The 22,780-nt window shown below is 40.0% G+C and overlaps 1 protein-coding gene across 4 annotated transcripts in view; it reads left to right on the top strand.

Annotated features, from left to right (window-relative positions):
- The first annotated feature begins 252 nt into the window (after positions 1-252).
- nprl3 (NPR3-like, GATOR1 complex subunit) overlaps positions 253-22,780 on the top strand; it is a 68,690-nt gene continuing 46,162 nt past the window's right edge. The window contains exons 1-5 of one of the 4 annotated variants that reach the window (XM_028814130.2): positions 254-396; positions 500-709; positions 2,016-2,085; positions 9,853-9,891; positions 15,432-15,564. In XM_028814130.2, coding sequence (XP_028669963.1) covers positions 559-709; positions 2,016-2,085; positions 9,853-9,891; positions 15,432-15,564 — 393 coding nt within the window. In that variant the 5' untranslated portion in view covers positions 254-396; positions 500-558. Of the gene's footprint in view, positions 710-2,015; positions 2,086-9,852; positions 9,892-15,431; positions 15,565-22,780 lie in introns of all 4 variants that reach the window. The other 3 variants (XM_028814131.2, XM_051933803.1, XM_028814137.2) reach the window with 3 other exon arrangements.

Raw genomic sequence — 22,780 nt, 5'->3', positions numbered from 1 at the left:
ACCTGGGTCTCCTAACTGCGAGGCAGCAGCGCTACCACTGCACCACCCTACAGTGTAAAATACTAAAAAAAATAACAGAGGAAAATGGATGGGGAACTAGGGCGTTAAAATCCCTAAAGCGTTTTAGACGACAGTCCATTTGTATTTTTTTAATCGTTTAAACATTTTTGTTTTTTTGAACATTCTATTGAAGTTTCAATAAGGCCCGTAGTTAAATCGGAACTAACTGTTCTGACATCACTGTTTGTACAGGGGACGAATTAACTGGCACACGCGTGGAGCTGGTCGGTTCATTTAAACTGACGAACGCTGGGTCCCGTGAATAAATAAGTAAATAAATAAGGTTAGGTTGTACGCCACTATACTTTCAATTGAACGTCACCCTTCTAAATAAAGGTAACTATTCCTGCTGATAAGAGTGGAGGTTGAATGACATCTGAGGCTAACGAAGGGAGCAATCTACTGTCAAGCAGACTGAAATTTCGTTTTTTTATTGCAGGTTGTTTATCAAAGCCGGACCGCTACCTTTGATTTAAAATAAGACAGCGAAACATTGAAATGTACAAACAGAGACGGGATAACACCCCCAGAATTGGAGAAAAAACAAATCCAATTAGCGTGATCTTGGTAAGCTCTGGAAGCCGGGGGCATAAACTACTTTTTAGATATCCCTTTCAGAGGATAAGTGAGAACCCTTCCTCTCAAACAAGTAAGTGGACTGCTCTTGTAGATAATAATGCCGAGGAGGGATGCCTTGGGTTCATGCTGAGATGTTAAAGATAAGGCTGTCTTATCTCTCAGTGGGTTTGGTCGTGAGGTCGCATGCACTGACGATAACAAAGGAAAACTGAGCACGATGTTGTAGTCGGGGTGAAGGTTCTAGAAAGTCACCAAGAAGTCTGGCCGTAAGGTTGTAGACAGTGATAACCAAAGAAAATAGAGCATGGTGTTGTAGTAAATCCAATTCAGTGTGCCAGCTTTGCCAGTCCATTAGACACAATTACCCACGTTGGGCAAAACTGGACTGAAAATTGAAAAAAAGCCGTGTGTCTTTTCTCAAAACCGTTACAATTCGGGTGGCCCGGCGACATTTCACCCTATACAGTGCCCTGTAAACCTCATTCATTAGATGTGGGAGTGTGCCAGCTTTTCTAGCCTATTTGGATCCAGCAAAACTTGACTGTTTGTTTTTATTAAAGGCATCTGTCTGTCTGTTTATTTTAAATAAGTAAAAGTTTTGCATGAGTCGTGCAAATAAGTAGCTAGCAGAAAGTGAATGCAAAGCCAGGTGAACAAGGTCCTGCGAATAAGTAGCCAACTTCAGCCTTGTTAGTAGCTGGGGTGAAAGTTCTAGAAAGTCATCAAGCAGCTCAGGCATTAACTGCAAAGTACCAGATGTCACCAGTTCAGTCCCTGATCCTGTGGGGTGTCACATGCTTGTGTTAAACGTTGCCTACCGACACAAGCAACTGTAAGTCGCATTGAATAAAATATGCGGAAATACTTTGCCTGTTTTTGGATAAACCATTAAATAATAAATATTTTTGTACAAACCTGTATTAATTGCCACTTTCAGTCAGAATGGCAGTGTTTAATGGATTTATAACAACTGTCATTGCAGATTACTGTATATAAGAAGGGGGAGTCCAGTACAATTGTAGATAGATAGACAGACAGACAGACAGATAGATACTTTATTAATCCCAAATGTGACATTCATGGATAAAAGGACAGATATTTTGCTTTACCATGTCGCCAATCATTGCTTTTGAAGTTAACTGGCATTGTGAACAACATGCCCAGAATAATTTGTCTCCCATGAAGTAGCTGCTTACAGATATAGAGATATTCCACAGACCTGGATTCGTGATTGTATATCAAACTTTTCACGATCGAAATTCATTTACAAAGAGTATTTTTCTGTGACCATCTACAAGAATGAAATCTCTTGCATAATGCTGAACGCTTTTTAAATTTTTTTTTATCTCTTAACTCGTTTTTTTTGTTTCTGCAAGCAAAATTGAGAAGTCCATATGCCCTAAATACAAGTGGAGATGTCCCTGAAGATCAAGATGGCGATTCAAGGTACCGCACATAAATTGTTGTCTTTGTTATAATTTAAGTTGTGCATCAACAGAAATGTCTACACACACCTACACTATGTAGTTCATTAAGATGAGGCAGGGTTTGAGTACACTCGATTTCAAGGTACAGTACAGTCATATGAAACAGTTTGGGATCCCCTCTCAGCCTGCATAATAATTGACTCTACTTTCAACAAAAAAGATAAGTGGAATGTCTTTCATTTCCTAGGAGTACTGTGGTGTTTTCTGAACAAAGATTTTGAGTGAAGCAGTATTTAGTTGTATAAAATAAAATTAAATGTGAAAAACTGGCTGTGCAAAAATGTGGGTCCCCTTGTCATTGTGCTGATTTGAATGCCTGTCACTGCTCAATGCTGATTGCTTGGTTGGATGAGCTCATTAAACCTTCATAGACCGGTGTGTCCAATTATGAGATATAAAGGTATTTAAGGTGGTCAATTACAAGTTGTGCTTCCCTTTGACTCTCCTCTGAAGAGTGACAGCATGGGATCCTCAAAGCAACTCTCAAAATATCTGAAAACAAAGATTGTTGAGTCTCCTGGTTTAGGGGAAGGCTACACAAAGCCATCTGAGAGGTTTAAACTGTCCGTTTCAAGTGTAAGGAATGGAATCAGGAAATGGAAGGCCACACGCACAGTTGCTGTTAAACCCAGCAGGTCAGGCAGGCCAAGAAAAATCCAGGAGCAGCATATGAGCAGGATTGTGAGAATGGTGACAGACAACCCACAGATCACCTCCAAAGACCTACAAGAACATCTTGCTGCAGATGGTGTATCTGTACATCGTTCTACAATTCAGCGCAATTTGCACAAAGAAAATCAGTATGGCAGGGTGATGAGAAAGAAGCCCTTTCTGCACTCACGCCACAAACCGAGTCGCTTGTTGTATGCCAATGCTCATTTAGATGAGCCAGATTCATTCTGGAACAAAGTGCTTTGGACTGATGAGACAAAACTGGAGTTATTTGGTCAGAACAAAAAGCGCTTTGCATAGAGGAAGAAGAATACCGCATTCCAAGAAAAACACCTGCTACTTACTGTCAAATGTGGTGGAGGGTCCATCATGCTGTGGGGCTGTGTGGCTAGTTTAGTGACTGGGGCCCTTGTTAAAGTCGAGGGTCGGATGAATTCAACCCAATATCAACAAATTCTTCAGGATAATGTTCAAGCATCAGTCACAAAGTTGAAGTTACACAGGGATTGGATATTCCAACAAGACAATGACCCAAAACACAGTTGGAAATCTACAAAGGCATTCATGCAGAGGGAGAAGTAGAATGTTCTGGAATGGCCGTCACAGTCCCCTGACTTGAATATCATCGAAAATCTATGGGATGATTTGAAGCAGGCTGTCCATCAAATTGAACTGAACTGGAGAGATTTTGTATGAAGAATGGTCAACAATACCTCCATCCAGAATGCAGACACTCATTAAAGGCTATAGGAGGACAGCGTCTACAGGCTGTTAGATATGCAAAAGGAGGCTCCACTAAGTATTGATGTCATTGATGGAGAAGAGTGTCAGGAGTGATTTGTGACAGACGGGTATCAGCAAGAGTGAAAGGGAAGGTCTACAGAACGGTAGTGAGACCAGCTATGTTATATGGACTGGAGACGGTGGCACAGGAGACAGAGCTGGAGGTGGCAGAGTTAAAGATGCTAAGATTTGCATTGGGTGTGATGAGGATGGATAGGATTAGAAATGAGGACATTAGAGGGTCAGCTCAGGTTGGACGGTTGGGAGACAGAGTCAGAGAGGTGAGATTGCGTTGGTTTGGACATGTGCAGAGGAAAGCGCTGAGTATATTGGGAGAAGGATGCTAAGGATAGAGCTGCCAGGAAAGAGGAGAAGAGGAAGACCTAAGAGAAGGTTTATGGATGTGCTAAAAGAGGACATGCAGGTGTGGCAACCCCTAACGGGATCAGGAAGAAGAAAACAAGTCGTTTTAGTAAATGGAGGGCCAGCTTAAGCAAGAAGTTCTATTAAAATTATGTCTGGAATCAAATTAGGTGTACATTACAGACTTGAGAAGTGGTGTTTGATACTCATGTTTTAAATATGCTTACAGAGTTTGCGTACAGAGAAACAAGAAGGCTTCACGAGAAAGGATTTTATTTGGAGAATAGAATTCCTCTCTGGTTAAAAGCTTGGCTAATGCAATAACAAAACGCTGCTTCAGTCTCTAAGGAGTGAGTTTGCAGCACTTGATCCGATAGTTTTATCTTTGTCTTGATGAATAACCGGCTCCAGTAGGGAAGATAAGTGATTATGAGCCACTGTTCTGGTGTTGAGTCTTTGCAAATCTGATATGTCCAGCATAGAATTATCCTTGCATATATATAGCTGTGATTTTGACAGCATAATATTTCAGGTCAATAATTAAAAAAAATAAATAAATAAAAATAATTATTTCTTTATCTATTGGAGTGATTTTGATCAAACTCGGTAAGCTTATAGCATTTGAAAGTACTAAGAACTGTGCCAAGTTTCACTCAGACTGATGTTTGTTTTTGAGCTATCATGTCCAAATATTCACACCCTGCGACACGCGCACACTAACACATAGATTCCTGTTTTCAAAATGGTGAAATCCTATTGAGAGATGCATAAAACACATAATTCAATTGAAAACACAAAAGTTGAAAGGGACAGATTCATTAATTACAGGTTATCTTAAAGTCATTCTGCATTCTTTAAGCTTTATTATCTGTATTTTAGAATTTGTCTATTTTGAAATCAAATCTTTTTCATTAATGGAATTTGGAAACAAGCACAGAATACAGAGGCCACATAAGTTGCTTCAGTAGTGGTGTTTGTCTGTTAGTTAATGTTCTGTAGGATGCATTTACAATATATGTATTAAATTGCATATATTTGCCTTTTATAATCTTGGAATGGCTTTACCATGCACTCATTTCAGTTTGTTAAACAATTATAGTGGTTCAATAAAGAGTGACTTTTCCCACATTTCTGCTACTCAGAACTGCCTGGGCAGGGAAAAAAATCACATTTTCACAACAGTGGAGTCTGTAATTAAATTAACTTTCATTCCTGTTTTTTTATTGCTTCTGGTTAGTGGTGTATGATGAACACTATAACAAGTAAATTGTTTAATTTGAGAGGCATATATGAATTAAAAAAAAAAAAAAAAAAAATCCGTAGATGCCGTTTGTCCTTAATTTTTTTTTTTTTGCTTTTTATTAATATTTGTCTAAAGGTGAATCATGCAGTTTTTCCTGGACAAAAGATCACTGTTGTATTTTTCTGCATGATTTCTAAATCAATTTGATAGATTTCTTTGAAATACTGTGGATTGCCCCCTGCTCGCTTCGCTCGCCAACCACCCTGCCTGCTCTACACCCCAGTAACTTCGCGTCTCTGCCGCTCGCGTATGTGGATTTCACTTTCACCAAACAACAAAACTTTTAATTCTAGCGGATGCGCCTCTTCATTGGGTAGAAACACTACTTTTTCCTGATGGCAACACGAATTAGACGAACTACAAGTCTCTGACTTAAAGTTTGAAGCCAAACAACATCTACATACTTCTGTCGTATCACCTATATCCATATATTCGATTTCTTTTCAGTTTTACCTTTTTGTCATATCGTATTGAATTTTAATTCCGTGTTTGGAATTATATTGTGACAATGCAACGTATAACTGCCCGTGAGTGAATATCATTTCTTTCTCTCTACATGAACTGTGTCCGACAATAGCATTCACACAAATGAGAAAATGATTGAACTGTGTGCATGGTGGTAAATGTTTTAGATGTGGGCGGGACTTTTCCAAATCTCTTTGCATAAAGTCTTGTCTCGCGGGGCTTGAAATTTTCTCTCACCGGATTTCACTTTCACCAAACAATAAATCTTTTAATTCTCACGGATACGTCTCTTCATTGGGAAGAAACACTACTTTTCCCTGATGGCAACACGAATTAGATGATCTACAAGTCTCCGACTTGAAGTTTTAAATCTGAACAATATATTTGATCTCTTTTCGCTGTATCGTTATTTCACTGAGTAATAATTTGTTTGTTTGCGCTAATGCGATCTTTACTATCATTTTTTGGAGACTTGTGAATTTTCGTACTTCCATTATCTCTAACCTGCTCTGCATGTGTATCACGGCAATGGTTTACGACGTTCTACTTTGTCATCTACTCTTTGTCTTTTATTTCCAGCCCTGGGTGTGGTTTAATCTCTTGGCCCAAAGTCTTGTCTCCCAGGACATGAAAGTGTCTCTCTGAGAAAGTCGTGTCTCGTCTCTCTTACCAAGATTTTTTTATTATAATAGATTAAGTGCTCAAGTGTGTCTTTAATTTGCCGTAAAATAATATCAGAGTCTTAAAACTTATATGCTCTTATCTAAATTATATCTCTTCTTTCCACGTTTTTAATCAAAAAGCATGCATTTTCTATTCAAGGAAAAATGCACAACAACAAAACACAAACCGGATTGCAGAAAATTGCCCACATTGGTGTCTATAGCACTAGACAGGTCATTCCGGAAGGTCACTGATTCACTTCAGCTGCCAGTGCCCAGCTGTCGATACTGGTACTGTCCATTCAACCATCCATCCATTATCCAACCTGCTGAATCCAAACACAGGGTCACGGGGGGTCTGCTGGAGCCAATCCCAGCCAACACAGGGCACAAGGCAGGAACCAATCCTGGGCAGGGTGCCAACCCACCGCAGTCCATTCAACCAGTTACCAATAATAATTAAAAAGATGGTTTGTGCCTTGTGCTCAATGCTGATAAAATAGTCTCTGGCCCCTCCATAGTCCTGTAACGCATGGATGAGTATTAATTCCTCAAGCATTCAAAGAAATGAATGGTAGGTAGACTTATCATGCTCAACTGGTAACCGATGTTATATAATACTTGAAATTGGAAAAAATTAAATACTCACTTAGCAGATCTGTACAAAACTTTTATAAAACCTGGCAGGATCTAATCTTCTTATCTTCATATATAAGATGCTACCGTGGCTGTCTGTCTGTCTGTCTGTCTAGGATTTTAAATCACCTGTAGCTCGCAAACCGTTTGAACTATTGACCTGAAATATGGTACTACGTGATGTCTACTATCCGGTTTCGGGGTGATGATTGACCTCTAAGGTTATTCCTCTTTTTATTTTTATTTTATTTTATTGTAGAATCGACTCTCGGCAGCGGCCAGCAGGGCGGCAGTGCTACGCATGTGTATGGGCGCCGTTCTCATCCCTACCACCTTCGTCATCACGTCCCCTACCTCTTCATATCTTAAGTCTTCAATCTGCCTCAAGAATGATTTAAGTGTCAGCTTACAGTTCATCCAGAAAGTATTCACAGCGCATCACTTTTTCCACATTTTGTTATGTTACAGCCTTATTCCAAAATGGATTAAATTCATTTTTTCCTCAGAATTCTACACACAACACCCCATAATGACAACGTGAAAAAAGTTTACTTGAGGTTTTTGCAAATTTATTAAAAATAAAAAAACTGAGAAATCCCATGTCCATAAGTATTCACAGCCTTTGCTCAATACTTTGTCGATGCCCCTTTGGCAGCGATTCCAGCCTCAAGTCTTTTTGAATACGATGCCACAAGCTTGGCACACCTATCCTTGGCCAGTTTGGCCCATTCCTCTTTGCAGCACCTCTCAAGCTCCATCAGGTTGGATGGGAAGCGTCGGTGCACAGCCATTTTAAGATCTCTCCAGAGATGTTCAATCGGATTCAAGTCTGGGCTCTGGCTGGGTCAATCAAGGACATTCACAGAGTTGTCCTGGAGCCACTCCTTTAATATCTTGGCTGTGTGCTTAGGGTCGTTGTCCTGCTGAAAGATGAACCGTCACCCCAGTCTGAGGTCAAGAGTGCTCTGGAGCAGGTTTTCATCCAGGATGTCTCTGTACATTGCTGCAGTCATCTTTCCCTTTATCCTGACTAGTCTCGCTGTCCCTGCCGCTGAAAAACATCCCCACAGCATGATGCTGCCACCACCATACTTCACTGTAGGGATGGTATTGGCCTGGTGATGAGCGGTGCCTGGTTTCCTCCAAACGTGACGCCTTTCATTCACACCAAAGAGTTCAATCTTTGTCTCATCAGGCCAGAGAATTTTCTTTCTCATGGTCTGAGAGTCCTTCAGGGGCCTTTTGGCAAACTCCAGGCAGGCTGCCATGTGCCTCCCTGACTAAGGCCCTTCTCCCCCGATTGCTCAGTTTAGATGGCCGGCCAGCTCTAGGAAGAGTCCCGGTGGTTTCAAACTTCTTCCACTTACGGATGATGGAGGCCACTTACTCATCGGGACCTACAAAGCAGCAGAAATTTTTCTGTCACCTTCCCCAGATTTGTGCCTCGAGACAATCCTGTCTCGGAGGTCTATAGACAATTCCTTTGACTTCATGCTTGGTTTGTGCTCTGACATGAACTGTCAACTGTGGGACCTTATGTAGACAGGTGTGTGCCTATCCAAATCATGTCCAATCAACTGAATTTACCACAGGTGGACTCCAATGAAGTTGCAGAAACATCTCAAGGATGATCAGGGGAAACAGGATGCACTGGAGCTCAGTTTTGAGCTTCATGGCAAAGGCTGTGAATACTTATGTACATGTGCTTTCTCAATTTTAGTTTTAATAAATTTGCAAAAATCTCAAGTAAACTTTTTTACGTTGTCATTATGGGGTGTTGTGTGTAGAATTCTGAGGAAAAAAATGAATTGAATCCATTTTGGAATAAGGCTGTAACATAACAAAATGTGGAAAAAGTGATGCGCTGGGAATACTTTCCAGATGCACTGTAAGTGAAAATCTGAAGAAAGTGTACCAAGTAATTGCAACACAAACACTGACCTAATCAGTTTTAACGCGAAAAGATGCCCGATGAAAGAAGAGAAAAAGTGGGCCGCTAGAGTGGAGAAAAGAAGAGCTGCTCAGGAAGCAGCAAGCGCATCAACCTCTGAGCAAACAAATGCTAAAAGTACAGAGAAAGAGAATCAAAACTAGGAATGCTCAAGTCAAGTGTATTCACTGCATGTTATCATGCAGTGCGCCATTACTGGTTAATAATATTTTAGAATAAGCATTTAAATTGAGGAAGCGGATTCTTTTCCCCTTTTTATTCTATTACTTACTTATCTTTTCACTATGTTGGCCTAGCTCTCTTTCTCATGGGGTGATGTTTTGTAAAATTTGACTTTAAAAATTTGATTTTAATAAATTTAATGTTAAAGAAATGGATGGTAGGTTGACTTTCCGGTTTGTTCCTGGGATTGTTTGCATGCATCTGTGATGCACTGGTGCCCTCAGTCCCCATTGTCTAATTCCCATAGGCTCTACCACCTCATGCATTATGAGCTGTCTGTTGAATATAAACAGGTGAAGAATAAATCAGCTAATTACTGTGTATTGTAGTTTATAAATAAAGGTGGGAGGTATACTGTGGAATTTTAAATGCAATTAAATAGATTTTAATAGTTTTATTTTTGGCCTGCTTGACTAGTGTGCTTAGATTGCAGGTTGCAAGACCAGTACCATAAAGTTGTGAAAATGTGCTTAACTCTGAACCTGAAAAACCTTTTCTGTTGGTTGAAAAGTCACTTTTAGCTTGTTGTAGTGTTAATTTTTGTTTTCCTTTTCCCTTTTTTTTTAATCTTCTGTATTTTTTTTTTTTACTCTTTCCCACTTTTTAAGTTTTTTGTATGTTTGCTGCATTTTTGTTACTGCTTTTTTTATGACCATGTCCCCATTTCAGAGAGCAAACTCCTCTAACCGATGAGCAGTTGGTAGCAGGGTAAGAGAAACCATTCTGAACCACTTCTGTGTCTTGAATGCACCTTTCCCACTTTACCTTTCTGCTCCTTTCCTTCCTGCTACATCTGAAAATGTGTCCCAGTGCATATACAGTTATATATGTATACTTAACAGTACATATATACTTTAGCTAGATGACGTAATGCTTTTTTTGTAAACATGTTTTGTCTTTGTGAAGTTGCTCGTTGTTTTACTAGTTGCCATTTACTTACCATCACTGTGAGAATTATGTAATTGGCTACAAGTGTGGGCCAGAACAATGGTACAGTGGTTAGCTTTGCTGCTACACACCTCCAGGGACCAGGGTTCAGTTTATAGCCTAAGCATTATCGATATGCTGTTCACTCATCCTCTATTGTGCCTGTGTGGACTTTTTTTTTTGGGTGCTCCAGATTCTTTGCACATTCCAAGGACATTCATGTTAATTACATTGGCTGGCATGAAAGAGTCGGGATGTATTCATCAGTAGATCCAGCAATGAACTGGTGAAATATCAAGTACTGGTTTCTAGAGCAGAGATACTGTATCAGGCATTGACTTTCTATTACATTTATGTAGGAAAAACAGGTTCAAAAAATAAACAGTTTGGAAAGTCTTTTTAATTGTTATAATGTGTACTTGGCACGATAATGGAATTTTTTTGCACTGCTTACCCATGGCATCCCACACCCTATTGTTGTCTGTATGTGTGGTTTGCATGCTCAAAAGAACACAACCACGATTCTACAAGTTCCTCTCCTTCCGCAATTCCAAGTAAGTTTTGCCCTCTGCCTCCTGATTCTGACTCGTCTGGCTAAGGCAGAATGGCTAGTTTTATGCAGGACCCAGGGACTACCTCCGCTGCCAGGGCAAAGCCTGTAGGAAGCACTTCCGGATCAGGTGGAAGCTCCTCTAAGTAGGTAGAACTTCTTTTGGCAGCACCCAAGGACCCTGACAGGTTTGCTCTTCTGGACAGGTCCCGTGATACTCTGCAGGTGTCCATACTTGGACCGCACCAGAGACTGTCCCAGTCTGTCCATTATGACCCGAATGTCTCAAAGGGAATGGGGAAGCACTAGACATCCTGGCCAGATTGCTTCTCCCATTTTGTTTTCCACTCATTATGGCTGCCCAGTCCGATAAGTCTTCACTCTCTGTCCCATTCAGGATGTCAGTCCATCCATTCTGGCCTTTTGGTAAAAGCAGTATGAATAAGCATTGGCACTTGTTAGTCTGAACTGGATAAGTAAGTGCCTTAGAAAAAGGGAGGATAGGTGTAATGTGCCAATTTACCAGTCTCAAATTATAACCAGCAAAAGATAGAAACAGGAAAAACGAAATGAAAAGTGAGGGCATCTGACAGTTATGCAAAATATACAGAAATGACAGAAAAGGGGATAAAGCTATAATCAAAAGGGCAAAGGGCATACAAATTGAAACTGGCATGCCATTTTTTCAAACATAAAATGTAGCTTGTTAATTGCTTTTCACTGACTATCCGTAATATTAATTTGAGAATTAAAACCCCATGTAACCACTGTCTTATCTGTTGCTAAGTGTAATAGGCACACTGTATAGTTGGTATATGAAAGTTAAAACAACCTAAAGAAATCTGAATACTCAGGTACTGTATAGGGGTATTGCTTCACTAGTATTTTAATGTTGTCTTAGGCTGACTATAATGAATGATAAATAACAAGGCACATTAGGACATTATACATAACATTCTGGTGCAGAAATTAGTGTATTGTGTGTTGTTTACGACCTTCTCTAGTCTGTTACTGGCGTACACGTAAAAATGGCATTGTGATGTGTACACATGACAACACATTTCAACTTGAACATTCTTAAAACCTGCTTCACCCAGGTCATGGGCAGTATCAGGTGCAAGAGAAGAAACAACCATCCACAAGCACACTGACACAAAGCCAGTTTGGAATTGCCAGATAAGCTAACACAAGACCTTGGAGATGTGGGAGGAAACTGTAGCCACCCAAACAGCAACTGGTTATGGGATTCAAATCCATGATACTGGATTTGTGAGGCAACACTGCTAACTTCTGTTAACTTGTAGCCCCTACCTTTAATGAGTTAAATTTTAGGTAGGTCCTGGAGTGCCACAGTATGTGCAGGTTTTTGTTCCAACCCAGTTCCTTAACGAGTTCCTTAACGAGAACTCAATTATTGCTGATGAAGCACATATTGCTTAAGTGACATTTTAATGCTTCATTTTAGTGGTCTCGCTTGTTAAGGTTCTCCAACCTTAATTGCTTATTTCAATCTTAAACTGCTGCATTCAGTGTTTTAATTGCTCCTTATTAGCAATAAGATGTAAAAGACAAAGCAGCCAGCAGTTCTCCAGCTAGCTTTTTTCCAATTACATCTGTGTGTGTTCATCATGCACGGTTTGATTTAATAAAACACTTAATAGAAAAATGTGACAGACTGAAAATGATCTGTTTTAGGCTTCAAATCATTTGGATGATATCCTTGGAAATGAAAAAAATCTACGATATAAACGCCTTACATTGCACAGACTAACAAGCCATAAAATTAAATAAGGTCTGAGATTGGCAATGATTGGTTTCTAATTAAGCAATTGGGTTGAATGAAAACCTGTAGCCACTGCAGCTCACCAGGGCCGACATTGCCTACCCCTGTTTTACATCTTATTGCTAATAAGGAGCAATTAAAACACTGAATGCAGCAGTTTAAGATTGAAATAAGCAATTAAGGTTGGAGAACCTTAACAAGCGAGACCACTAAAATGAAGCATTAAAATGTCACTTAAGCAATATGTGCTTCATCAGCAATAATTGAGTTCTCGTTAAGGAACTGGGTTGGAACAAAAACCTGCACATACTGTGGCACTCCAGGACCGACGTTGCCTACCCCTGAGTTAAAACATAATTACATCAAACTGACAAGTTTATATACAGTTAGGTCCATAAATATTTGGACAGAGACAACGTTTTTCTAATTTTGGTTCTGTACATTACCACAATGAATTTTAAATGAAACAACTCAGATGCAGTTGAAGTGCAGACTTTCAGCTTTAATTCAGTGGGGTGAACAAAACGATTGCATAACAATGTGAGGCAACTAAAGCATTTTTTGAACACAATCCCTTCATTTCAGGGGCTCAAAAGTAATTGGACAAATTAAATAACTGGAAATAAAATGTTCATTTCTAATACTTGGTTGAAAACCCTTTGCTGGCAATGACAGCCTGAAGTCTTGAACTCCTGGACGTCACCAGATGTTGGGTTTCCTCCTTTTTAATGCTCTGCCAGACCTTTACTGCAGCGGCTTTCAGTTGCTGTTTGTTTGTGGGCCTTTCTGTCTGAAGTTTAGTCTTCAACAAGTGAAATGCCTGCTCAGTTGGGTTAAGATCAGGTGACTGAGTTGGCCATTCAAGAATTTTCCACTTCTTTGCTTTAATAAACTCCTGGGTTGCTTTGACTGTATGTTTTGGGTCATTGTCCATCTGTATCATGAATCAATTTGACTGCTGTATTTAGCTGGACTTGAGCAGACAGTATGTCTCTGAACACCTCAGAATTCATTCGGCTGCTTCTGTCCTGTGTCACATCATCAATAAACACGAGTGTCCCAGTGCCACTGGCAGCCATGCACGCCCAAGCCATCACACTGCCTCCCTCCACCGTGTTTTACAGATGATGTGGAATGCTTTGGATAATGAGCTGTTCCACGCCTTCTCCATACTTTTTTCTTGCCATCATTCTGGTAGAGGTTGATCTTGGTTTCATCTGTCCAAAGAATGTTTTTCCAGAACTGTGCTGGCTTTTTTAGATATTCTTTAGCAAAGTCCAATCTCGCCTTTCTATTCTTGAGGCTTATGAGTGGCTTGCACCCTGCAGTGCACCCTCTGTATTTACTTTCATGCAGTCTTCTCTTAATGGTAGACTTGGATATCGATACGCCTACCTCCTGGAGTGTGTTGTTCACTTGGTTGGCTGTTGTGAAGGGGTTTCTCTTCACCATGGAAATGATTCTGCGATCATCCACCACTGTTGTCTTCCGTGGACGTCCAGGTCTTTTTGCGTTGCTGAGTTCACCAGTGCTTGCTTTCTTCCTCAGGATGTACCAAACTGTAGATTTTGCCACTCGTAATATTGGAGCAATTTCTCAGAAGGGTTTGTTCTGTTTTCACAGCTTAAGGATGGCTTCTTTCACCTGCATGGAGAGCTCCTTTGACCACATGTTGTCTGTTCACAGCAAAATCTTCCACATGCAAGCACCACACCTCAAATCAACTCCAGGCCTTTTATCTGCTTAATTGATAAGGACATAACAACGGACTTGTCCACACCTGCCCATGAAATAGCCTTTGAGTCAATTGTCCAATTACTTTTGAGCCCCTGAAATGAAGAAGGGATTGTGTTCAAAAAATGCTTTAGTTGCCTCACATTTTTATGCAATCGTTTTGTTCACCCCACTGAATTAAAGCTGAAAGTCTGCACTTCAACTGCATCGGAGTTGTTTCATTTAAAATTCATTGTGGTAATGTACAGAACCAAAATTAGAAAAAAGTTGTCTCTGTTCAAATATTTATGTGCCTAACTGTATATTATATACATATATCTCAAAATTATATCTGGTTAAGAGTAAAATCCCAGAGTTTTTATTTTGGTATGTTCATGCTCAGGCACTCTTACTCAGTTATTTATAATTATCTATAAAAAGAGTATAATCTCCTTCCAACTTTGCATCATGTCTTTTCTTAAGAAATGTTTTATAGCAACATCTGCCATCTGAGTTATTTATACCTTTTGAAAATTTTGAATGCTTTAGCAGGTACACCCGTACATTACACAGCCTTGCAAATATTAACACTAGAATGGTGTACAGTAAGAAGAAAGATCAACATGAGGTTTCTGATATTTGACATGGGAAATGCATTTTTTGAAAGTGACAGAGTGGGATATCCAAATCCCCCATTTTTAGCAGACAGTATGTAAAATTCATGTGTTCTTGCTGATTTTTAACTGGCCAAAGTAAAAGGGAATGTACAGTCAGATTGATAGTTAAATGTAAGCTGGTTCTGTTCCTGCTCTCTCTATCCATGTGACACGTGTGGATGCTGTGGGTGAAGGTCCATTAAGACACTGGTTTGTAAAAATCACAGATGTTTGGAGGGTGTAATTGTTTTTAATTTTCCTTTTAATTCCCTTTTTTTGTTTTGTTTTTTATATCATGGGCTCTTGAGACCAGCATGCATCACTCACCTATGCTTTCACAAAACGCTTTTCTTGCAGCAGTACCATTTCATTGATGTACATACTGCATATCACCTCTCCAGAGGCGTTCTGAGTAAGGCGCCTTTTCAGTTCCTGGAAATTGACTCTGCTTGGCTGATTTCATGCCAGTATCTAATCTTCTATGAAAACTTATCTGGGAAATTGATCATCACTAATTTGCATATTGATACAGAGCACCACCTCTTTCTTTTTACTGATGTTTTATAAGCAAAATTGCATGTTTCATATTGTTCTTTTAATTAATTGTGTGTTTCGCTAGATTTTCAGATGTAATTTTGGCCACCATCCTTGCAACAAAAGCTGACATGTGTGGGAAGAAATTTGAGCTAAAAATCGACAATGTGCGCTTTGTTGGTCATCCCACACTTCTTCAGCATGGCCAGGGAATCCAGGTAAGAGAGCAGAGGGGAGAATCCTTCTTCATATTGTAGGCCTCCATTTTTGTTTGCCTTTTGCATTTGCCCATATGTAGATTTGGTTTATCATTTTTGTTTTACATTGTCCTCACAGGTGGCGCAGTGGTAGTGCTGCTGCTTTGCAGTAAGGAGACTGTGGGAGATTGTGGGTTCACTTCCCGGTTCCTCCCTGTGTGGATAGCACTTTGAGTACTGAGAAAAGCGCTATATAAATGTAATGAATTATTATTATTAATACATGCATTTCTGCTATGTGTCACCTCTGCTGTTCTGTAAAAATAATAGCCATGTACAGTGGGTACGGAAAGTATTAAGACCTCCTTCAATTTTTCACTCTTTGTCATATTGCAGCCATTTGCTAAAATCATTTAAATTAATATTTTCCCTCATTAATGTACACACAGCACCCCATATTGACAGACAAAAAAAAAGAATTTTTGAAATTGTTGCAGATTTATTAAAAAAGAAAAACTGAAATATCACATGGTCCTAAGTATTCAGACCCTTTGCTCAGTATTTAGTAGAAGCACCCTTTTGAGCTAATGCATCTTTCCCAAGAAGACTCATGGCTGTAACAAGTTTTTCACACCTGGATTTGGGGATCCTCTGCCATTCCTCCTTGCCGATCCTCTCCAGTTCTGTCAGGTTGGATGGTAAACGTTGGTGGACAGCCATTTTTAGGTCTCTCCAGAGATGCTCAATTGGGTTTAAGTCAGGGCTCTGGCTGGGCCATTCAAGAACAGTCACAGAGTTGTTGTGAAGCCACTCCTTCGTTATTTTAGCTGTGTGCTTAGGGTCATTGTCTTGTTGGAAGGTAAACCTTCGGCCCAGTCTGAGGTCCTTAGCACTCTGGAGAAGGTTTTTGTCCAGGATATCCATACCGCTTAGAATTAAGGCCAAAAAGTTCTATCTTGGTCTCATCAGACCAGAGAATCTTATTTCTCACCATCTCAGAGTCCTTCAGGTGTCTTTTAGCAAACTCCATGCGGGAGTTGGCCTTAATTCTAAGCGGTATGTGTGGAGACAACCAGGCACTGCTCATCATTTGTCCAATACAGTCCCCACAGTGAAGCATGGCGGTGGCAGCATCATGCTGTGGGGGTGTTTTTCAGCTGCAGGGACAGGACGACTGGTTGCAATCGAGGGAAAGATGAATGCGGCCAAGTACAGGGATATCCTGGACAAAAACCTTCTCCAGAGTGCTAAGGACCTCAGACTGGGCCGAAGGTTTACCTTCCAACAAGACAATGACCCTAAGCACACAGCTAAAATAACGAAGGAGTGGCTTCACAACAACTCTGTGACTGTTCTTGAATGGCCCAGCCAGAGCCCTGACTTAAACCCAATTGAGCATCTCTGGAGAGACCTAAAAATGGCTGTCCACCAATGTTTATCATCCAACCTGACAGAACTGGAGAGGATCTGCAAGGAGGAATGGCAGAGGATCCCCAAATCCAGGTGTGAAAAACTTGTTGCATCTTTCCCAAGAAGACTCATGGCTGTATTAGCTCAAAAGGGTGCTTCTACTAAATACTGAGCAAAGGGTCTGAATATTTAGGACCATGTGATATTTCAGTTTTTCTTTTTTAATAAATCTGCAACAATTTCAAAAATTCTTTTTTTTGTCTGTCAATATGGGGTGCTGTGTGTACATTAATGAGGAAAAAATTAATTTAAATGATTTTAGCAAATGGCTGCAATATGACAAAGAGTGAAAAATTGAAGGGGGTCTGAATACTTTCCGTACCCACTGTACTGTATGTCTTGCTGCCAACCTTACATTGGCTCAATAAGTGACTTAGAATTTTTATGTCTAAGAACATAGTAAGCGCTAACTCTGTATAAGTAAGATAATGTGCATAGTGCATACTTGGTGTAGGCAGACTACTCATATTTTCAAAGGAGAAGCAAAAATGAAATGCTATACTTGATTCTTGAGGATGAGGGGAAGCATATGCGATGGATAGCATTTCATTTCATAGGGTGTTGTACTGTGTTAGCCATTATGAATGTAGTGAGAAGTCAAGCAAAATGACTCCTTTTATTGGCCAACTATAAAGATTACGAAATGCAAGCTTTCAAGGCCCCTTCTTCAGGCCTCCAAAACTTGCATATTGTAATCTTTATAGTTAGCCAATAACAGGAGTCATTTTGCTTGACTTCTCATTATTTTCACCTGCCATATTTACCTTAAAAGGATTGGAAAAAATATATGTCTGAGTAAATAAAAACATCTTTAATAAGAGACACAAATAGCTGAGGAAGCTGAGTATAGATTTATATGGTTGCGGGTTCTTTCTCAGTTGTCTGTGCTTTAAATGCCACACACATGTGACATGGATACATTTCAGATTATATTCATGATCAAAGTGTATTTAAAGCTTATTTTTGTATTCCTCACCCAATTAATGGACACTATCAAAACTTTTAATTAAATTTAATTTATAATGTCAGTCAGTCAGTCATTTCCAACCCGCTATATCCCAACACAGGGTCACAGGGGTCTGCTGGAGCCGATCCCAGACAGCACAGGGCACAAGGCAGGAACAAATCCCCGGGCGGGCACCAGCCAACCGCACGGCGCACACACTAGGGACAATTTAGGATCGCCAATGCACCTAACCTGCATGTCTTTGGACTGTGGGAGGAAACCCACGCAGACACGGGGAGAACATGCAAACTCCACACAGGGAGGACCCAGGAAGCGAACCCGGGTCTCATTACTACGAGGCAGGAGCGCCACCCCGCTGCCCCTTAATTTATAATGATAGCCTCAAAATAATACTTAGTCATTACCGGTGAACCAGGTAAACATGTTGTTTTTATTTATGTTTTTGGATGATACTTTTAATTTTTTTGTTTTTCCTATATACAGAAATAGAGTTTCCTGACTAACAGGCTGTCTTGTCATAGTATATGCATTAAACTCAACATTCTTCAATGACGCAGAAGGTTTAAAGCAACTTACAAATATTACATACTAGACAAAGAGCCCATTTCGACAACATAAGATGAATCGGGTACGAGTGGAATAGTAATAAGTATAAGCACCACAAACCTGGTATAGGTGTATTGAATGAATGCGTAATTAGGCCTTGAGCTGTAGTCGAAATCGCCTTTCAGGCCTCTAGAGCTTTAATCCAAGTCGCCTTTCTCTTTGAATTTTTGTGGCCGTAAATCTGCCGCCTGCTGCGATGTTGGTCTTGTAAGGTTTTTCGGGCAGCTGCGCAGAAGGCGACTGCTCATTTGGACGGACGTGAGTGAGTGAGTGAGTGAGGAGGCTGGCGAATTATATATAAGATATGTGTGTGTATGTTTGAGGAAAATGGTGGTGGTGCAGTAGTTAGCACTACATTCTCCTGGGTTTGAATCTTGTACTTGTTGGCATGACTTTTTTTTTTCTCCCTGAAAATAAGCAGGAAAAATTAGATGGTGACTCTAAATTGGCCCCTGTGTGAATGACCGTACTTTTATGCCTTCTGTTTGATAGACTGACACTCCATACATGGTTGTTTCCTACCTGATGCCTAGTGCTGCTGAAATAGGGTCCAGTGGGTTTGATAATGTATTTGTGTTCCACTTATGCTACTGGGCATGGAATAACCAAAACTGAATCTTTGATGACTGGAAAAATGTTGTCTGATCAGACAAATCTCGATTTCTGCTGTGACATGGACATAGTGGCATCACTATGTGGCTTAAATATCAGTGATACAGCCTGGTGTTGGTCCTGTAATTTTTTTTTGTTCTTTATTTCGCCTTATACAATTTCTTGTATTAGGAATTTGTTAGTTTTCGCATACCATTTGGGGTCAGAGCGCGGGGTCAGCCATTGTACAGCACCCCTGGAGCAATTACAGATTAAGGGTCTTGCTCAAGGGCCCAGCAGAGTAGGATCTCTCTTCTGGCAGTGACGGGGATTTGAACCGGCAACCTTCTGGATACCAGCACAGATCCTTCGCCTCCACTCCTAATGGTGTAATGATGGGGGGAATGTTTAATACCTGGTGATCATGAATGAAATATTTCAGGGTTTATAAGCATTGGCCACAGTTTAAATTTTTGAAATGAATAATATGCCATATCACAAAGCATGCATCATCTCGAGCAGGTTTCAAAAACATGGCATTTAATGCAGTTTATTCTAATGGTTTTGCACAGTTCCTACATGTCAGCCCAATAGAGCACCTTTTGGATGAGGTGTAATGAGAGGTTTGCATTGTAACTTCTTGGCCAAACTGTAGGATTTGTTCAAGTCTTTGTAGATCACAATTCCCAAGGATTTTTTTGCAGCATTTAGGGTTAATCCATGCCATAAAGAATTGAGGCTATTCTGGAAGTTAAAGGGTGTCCTACCAAGTACTAAGAGTGTAGGTGGATCTTAGTCACCTGTGTACAGGTCATTGTTTTTTATTTTGGGCACATATTTTCCATACAATATTTGTGTTTTCAGACACCCAGTTTTTGAGTTCTGTCAGATTATGTATTGGAAAGTTATTCATCCATCCTTGAGTCTATCCCAGAAGAATATGGTTGTAACTGGTGGTGGATTGGTTCCCTCTTTAGCTTTGGTTTCATAAGAGTTATTATTTTTTAAGCACAATTCAAAATATATTTAACTAAAATTGGCAAGTCATGCATGTTTGTTTTTGTAGCCTGTAGTGCATATTGACATGATACGGTCCAAGTAGGTGTAAAGTAGGTTTCCAATAGTTCTCTCTTGCCACCCTGTGGCAGTGTTTAGCATTTCCCATTGTGCTAAGGAAACGTACGCCATTGGCATTCTTGGTGTCGGAGTTAACTTTGCAGCATAATGTAGTGCTGTCTTTTCCTGTTTGCTGTTCAGAGTATATTATATTAAACCTGTGTGTATTTGATTAAGTAGTAAGGTCATCATAGATTTTTTAAGAGATATTAGTCTTCAAAAATAGAAATAAAAATAAAACTGTTATTTATTAGTATTATTTGCAGGCTTACTGTATTAGCAATATGTTTTTAATGTTGAACATTAACAGTAGGCAATGACAGCATTACCATTGAACATTATTATACATTTCAATTTATGCACTGTTTATGAAAATAAGTAACAGTTCTGGTGGTCTGTGATGACTCAGTTTTAAGCAGTTTGTCCTTAAATTAAGTTTGAGAAGTAAAAATATAAAGCATGCCATGCAGTAATAATGCAATATATAATGCAGCAGCAAAAAACATCAACTTGCGTTTATGGCAAGAATTAAGAGATTATGAACTGTGCCATACGTACCAAAAAGTAATAAACTGCACATTGATCAATAGCTTCACAACCCCATAGATAAAGACTGAAGTGACGTTGCATGATTAAGTTTGCAGTGCTTATTAAATGAGTAGCACAAGCAGGTAGAGTAGTCACAGATCAAATCGAGCGGATAAGGCCAGAACTGTGGCTAAAAGAGTGGAATTTCAATCTTTTAGATTGCTGGTTCAGTTCATGCCTCTTACTAACTGTTTTACTGTAAGAAAGTCACGTAATCCTTCCATCCATCCATTTTCTGAACCCGCTTATCCAGAGCAAGATCTCAGGAGAGCTGGAGCCTATCCCAGCGTGCACCTGGTGCATGGCAGTAACAATCCCTGGACAGGGTGGCTTTACATCACAAGATAAAACACACACACACACACACACACCAGGGTCAATCATCTTATCACTAAACATGGGGAATGAGACATTAACCATGCTATACAACATTTGGTTATTGTCAGGATCTATTCCTGGATCCTTTAAGAAGTCCAGAACAGTACTCCTCCCTAAATCACAGGATGGCCATAAGCTCACCAATATAAATAACTGGAGACCCATTACCATTGGGTCCCTCATCACAAGACTTTTTTTTCTAAAGTCCTCATTGTAAGATTGAAGGATGGAATAATCTTGAACCCTAGGCAGAGAGGGTTTATGGAGATGGCCGGTTGTGCGGAAAACGTCCAAACCCTTCAAGGAATACTCGCCTTTCACAAGAGGCAGCAAAGATCCTTAGGTATGGTGTTTATAGACTTCGAGAAAGCATTCAACACCATATCTCATTCCTACCTGTTTAGGATTCTCAGGATCATGAGACTAGATTCTCACATGTCTCAGCTTCTTAGAGACATGTACTCTGGTGCCTCCACAGTTGTGGAGAACCAAGATGGAAGTACATCCAATATAACACCCAAAAGGGGAGTTAAGCAAGAGGATGCTCTCTCTTCGTTATTCTTTAACAACACCATCGATCCCCTAATTAATACATTAGAAACTGAAGGCCATGGTGCCAGTCCAAAGACGTGCAGGTTAGATGGATTGGCGATTCTAAATTGGCCCTACAACAACATTTATTTATATAGCACATTTTCATACAAAAAAGTAGCTCAAAGTGCTTTACATAATGAGGAAAATAAAAATAAAAGACAAAATAAGAAATTAAAATAAGACAACAGTAGTTAACATAGAAAGAGTAAGGTCTGATGGCCAGGGGGGACAGAAAAAACAAAACAAAAAAAAAAAACTCCAAACAGCTGGAGAAAAAAATAAAATCTGCAGGGGTTCCAGGGCACGAGACCACCCAGTCCCCTCTGGGCATTCTACCTAATATAAATGAAATAGTCCTCTTTGTATTTAGGGTTCTCATGGAGTCACTGGATGATGATGGTCATGCAGACTTCTGGCTTTTAATCCATCACTGTTGGAACATCACGGTGCTTTGAGTAGATGGTGGAAAAGGACACAGAAGAGAGAGTAGGGGTTAGTACAGATTTTAGTGCCAACATGAATAGTTATTATAATGAATTGGATATACAGAGTATCAGGATTAAATTACAGTGAAGTTATGAGACACCCTACACCCTAGTGTGTGCTTGGTGTGTGTGTGTGTGTGTCCTGCGGTGGGCTGGTGCCCTGCCCAGGGTTTGTTTCCTGCCTTGCGCCCTGTGTTGGCTGGAATTGGCTCCAGCAGACCCCCCGTGTTCGGATTCAGCGGGTTGGAAAATGGATGGATAGTTGAAATAACGTGCATGTATTTGCACTGCAGGAGGAAACTGGAGCACCTGGATATTAACATTACGTAGGGAACACCTGAGACTTGAACTTGGGTCTCCTTGTTCTAATGTAGCGGTGGTACCACTGCACCACCTTGCTGCCCACAAGCCTTATAATTTAAAAATAACTACATAAACATCT

The sequence above is a fragment of the Erpetoichthys calabaricus genome, chromosome 11 (genome assembly GCF_900747795.2).
Source record: "Erpetoichthys calabaricus chromosome 11, fErpCal1.3, whole genome shotgun sequence".
NCBI lineage: Eukaryota > Metazoa > Chordata > Cladistia > Polypteriformes > Polypteridae > Erpetoichthys > Erpetoichthys calabaricus.
The sequence above is the reverse complement of the archived record's forward strand: the minus strand, read 5'-3'. Positions and strand labels throughout refer to the sequence as shown.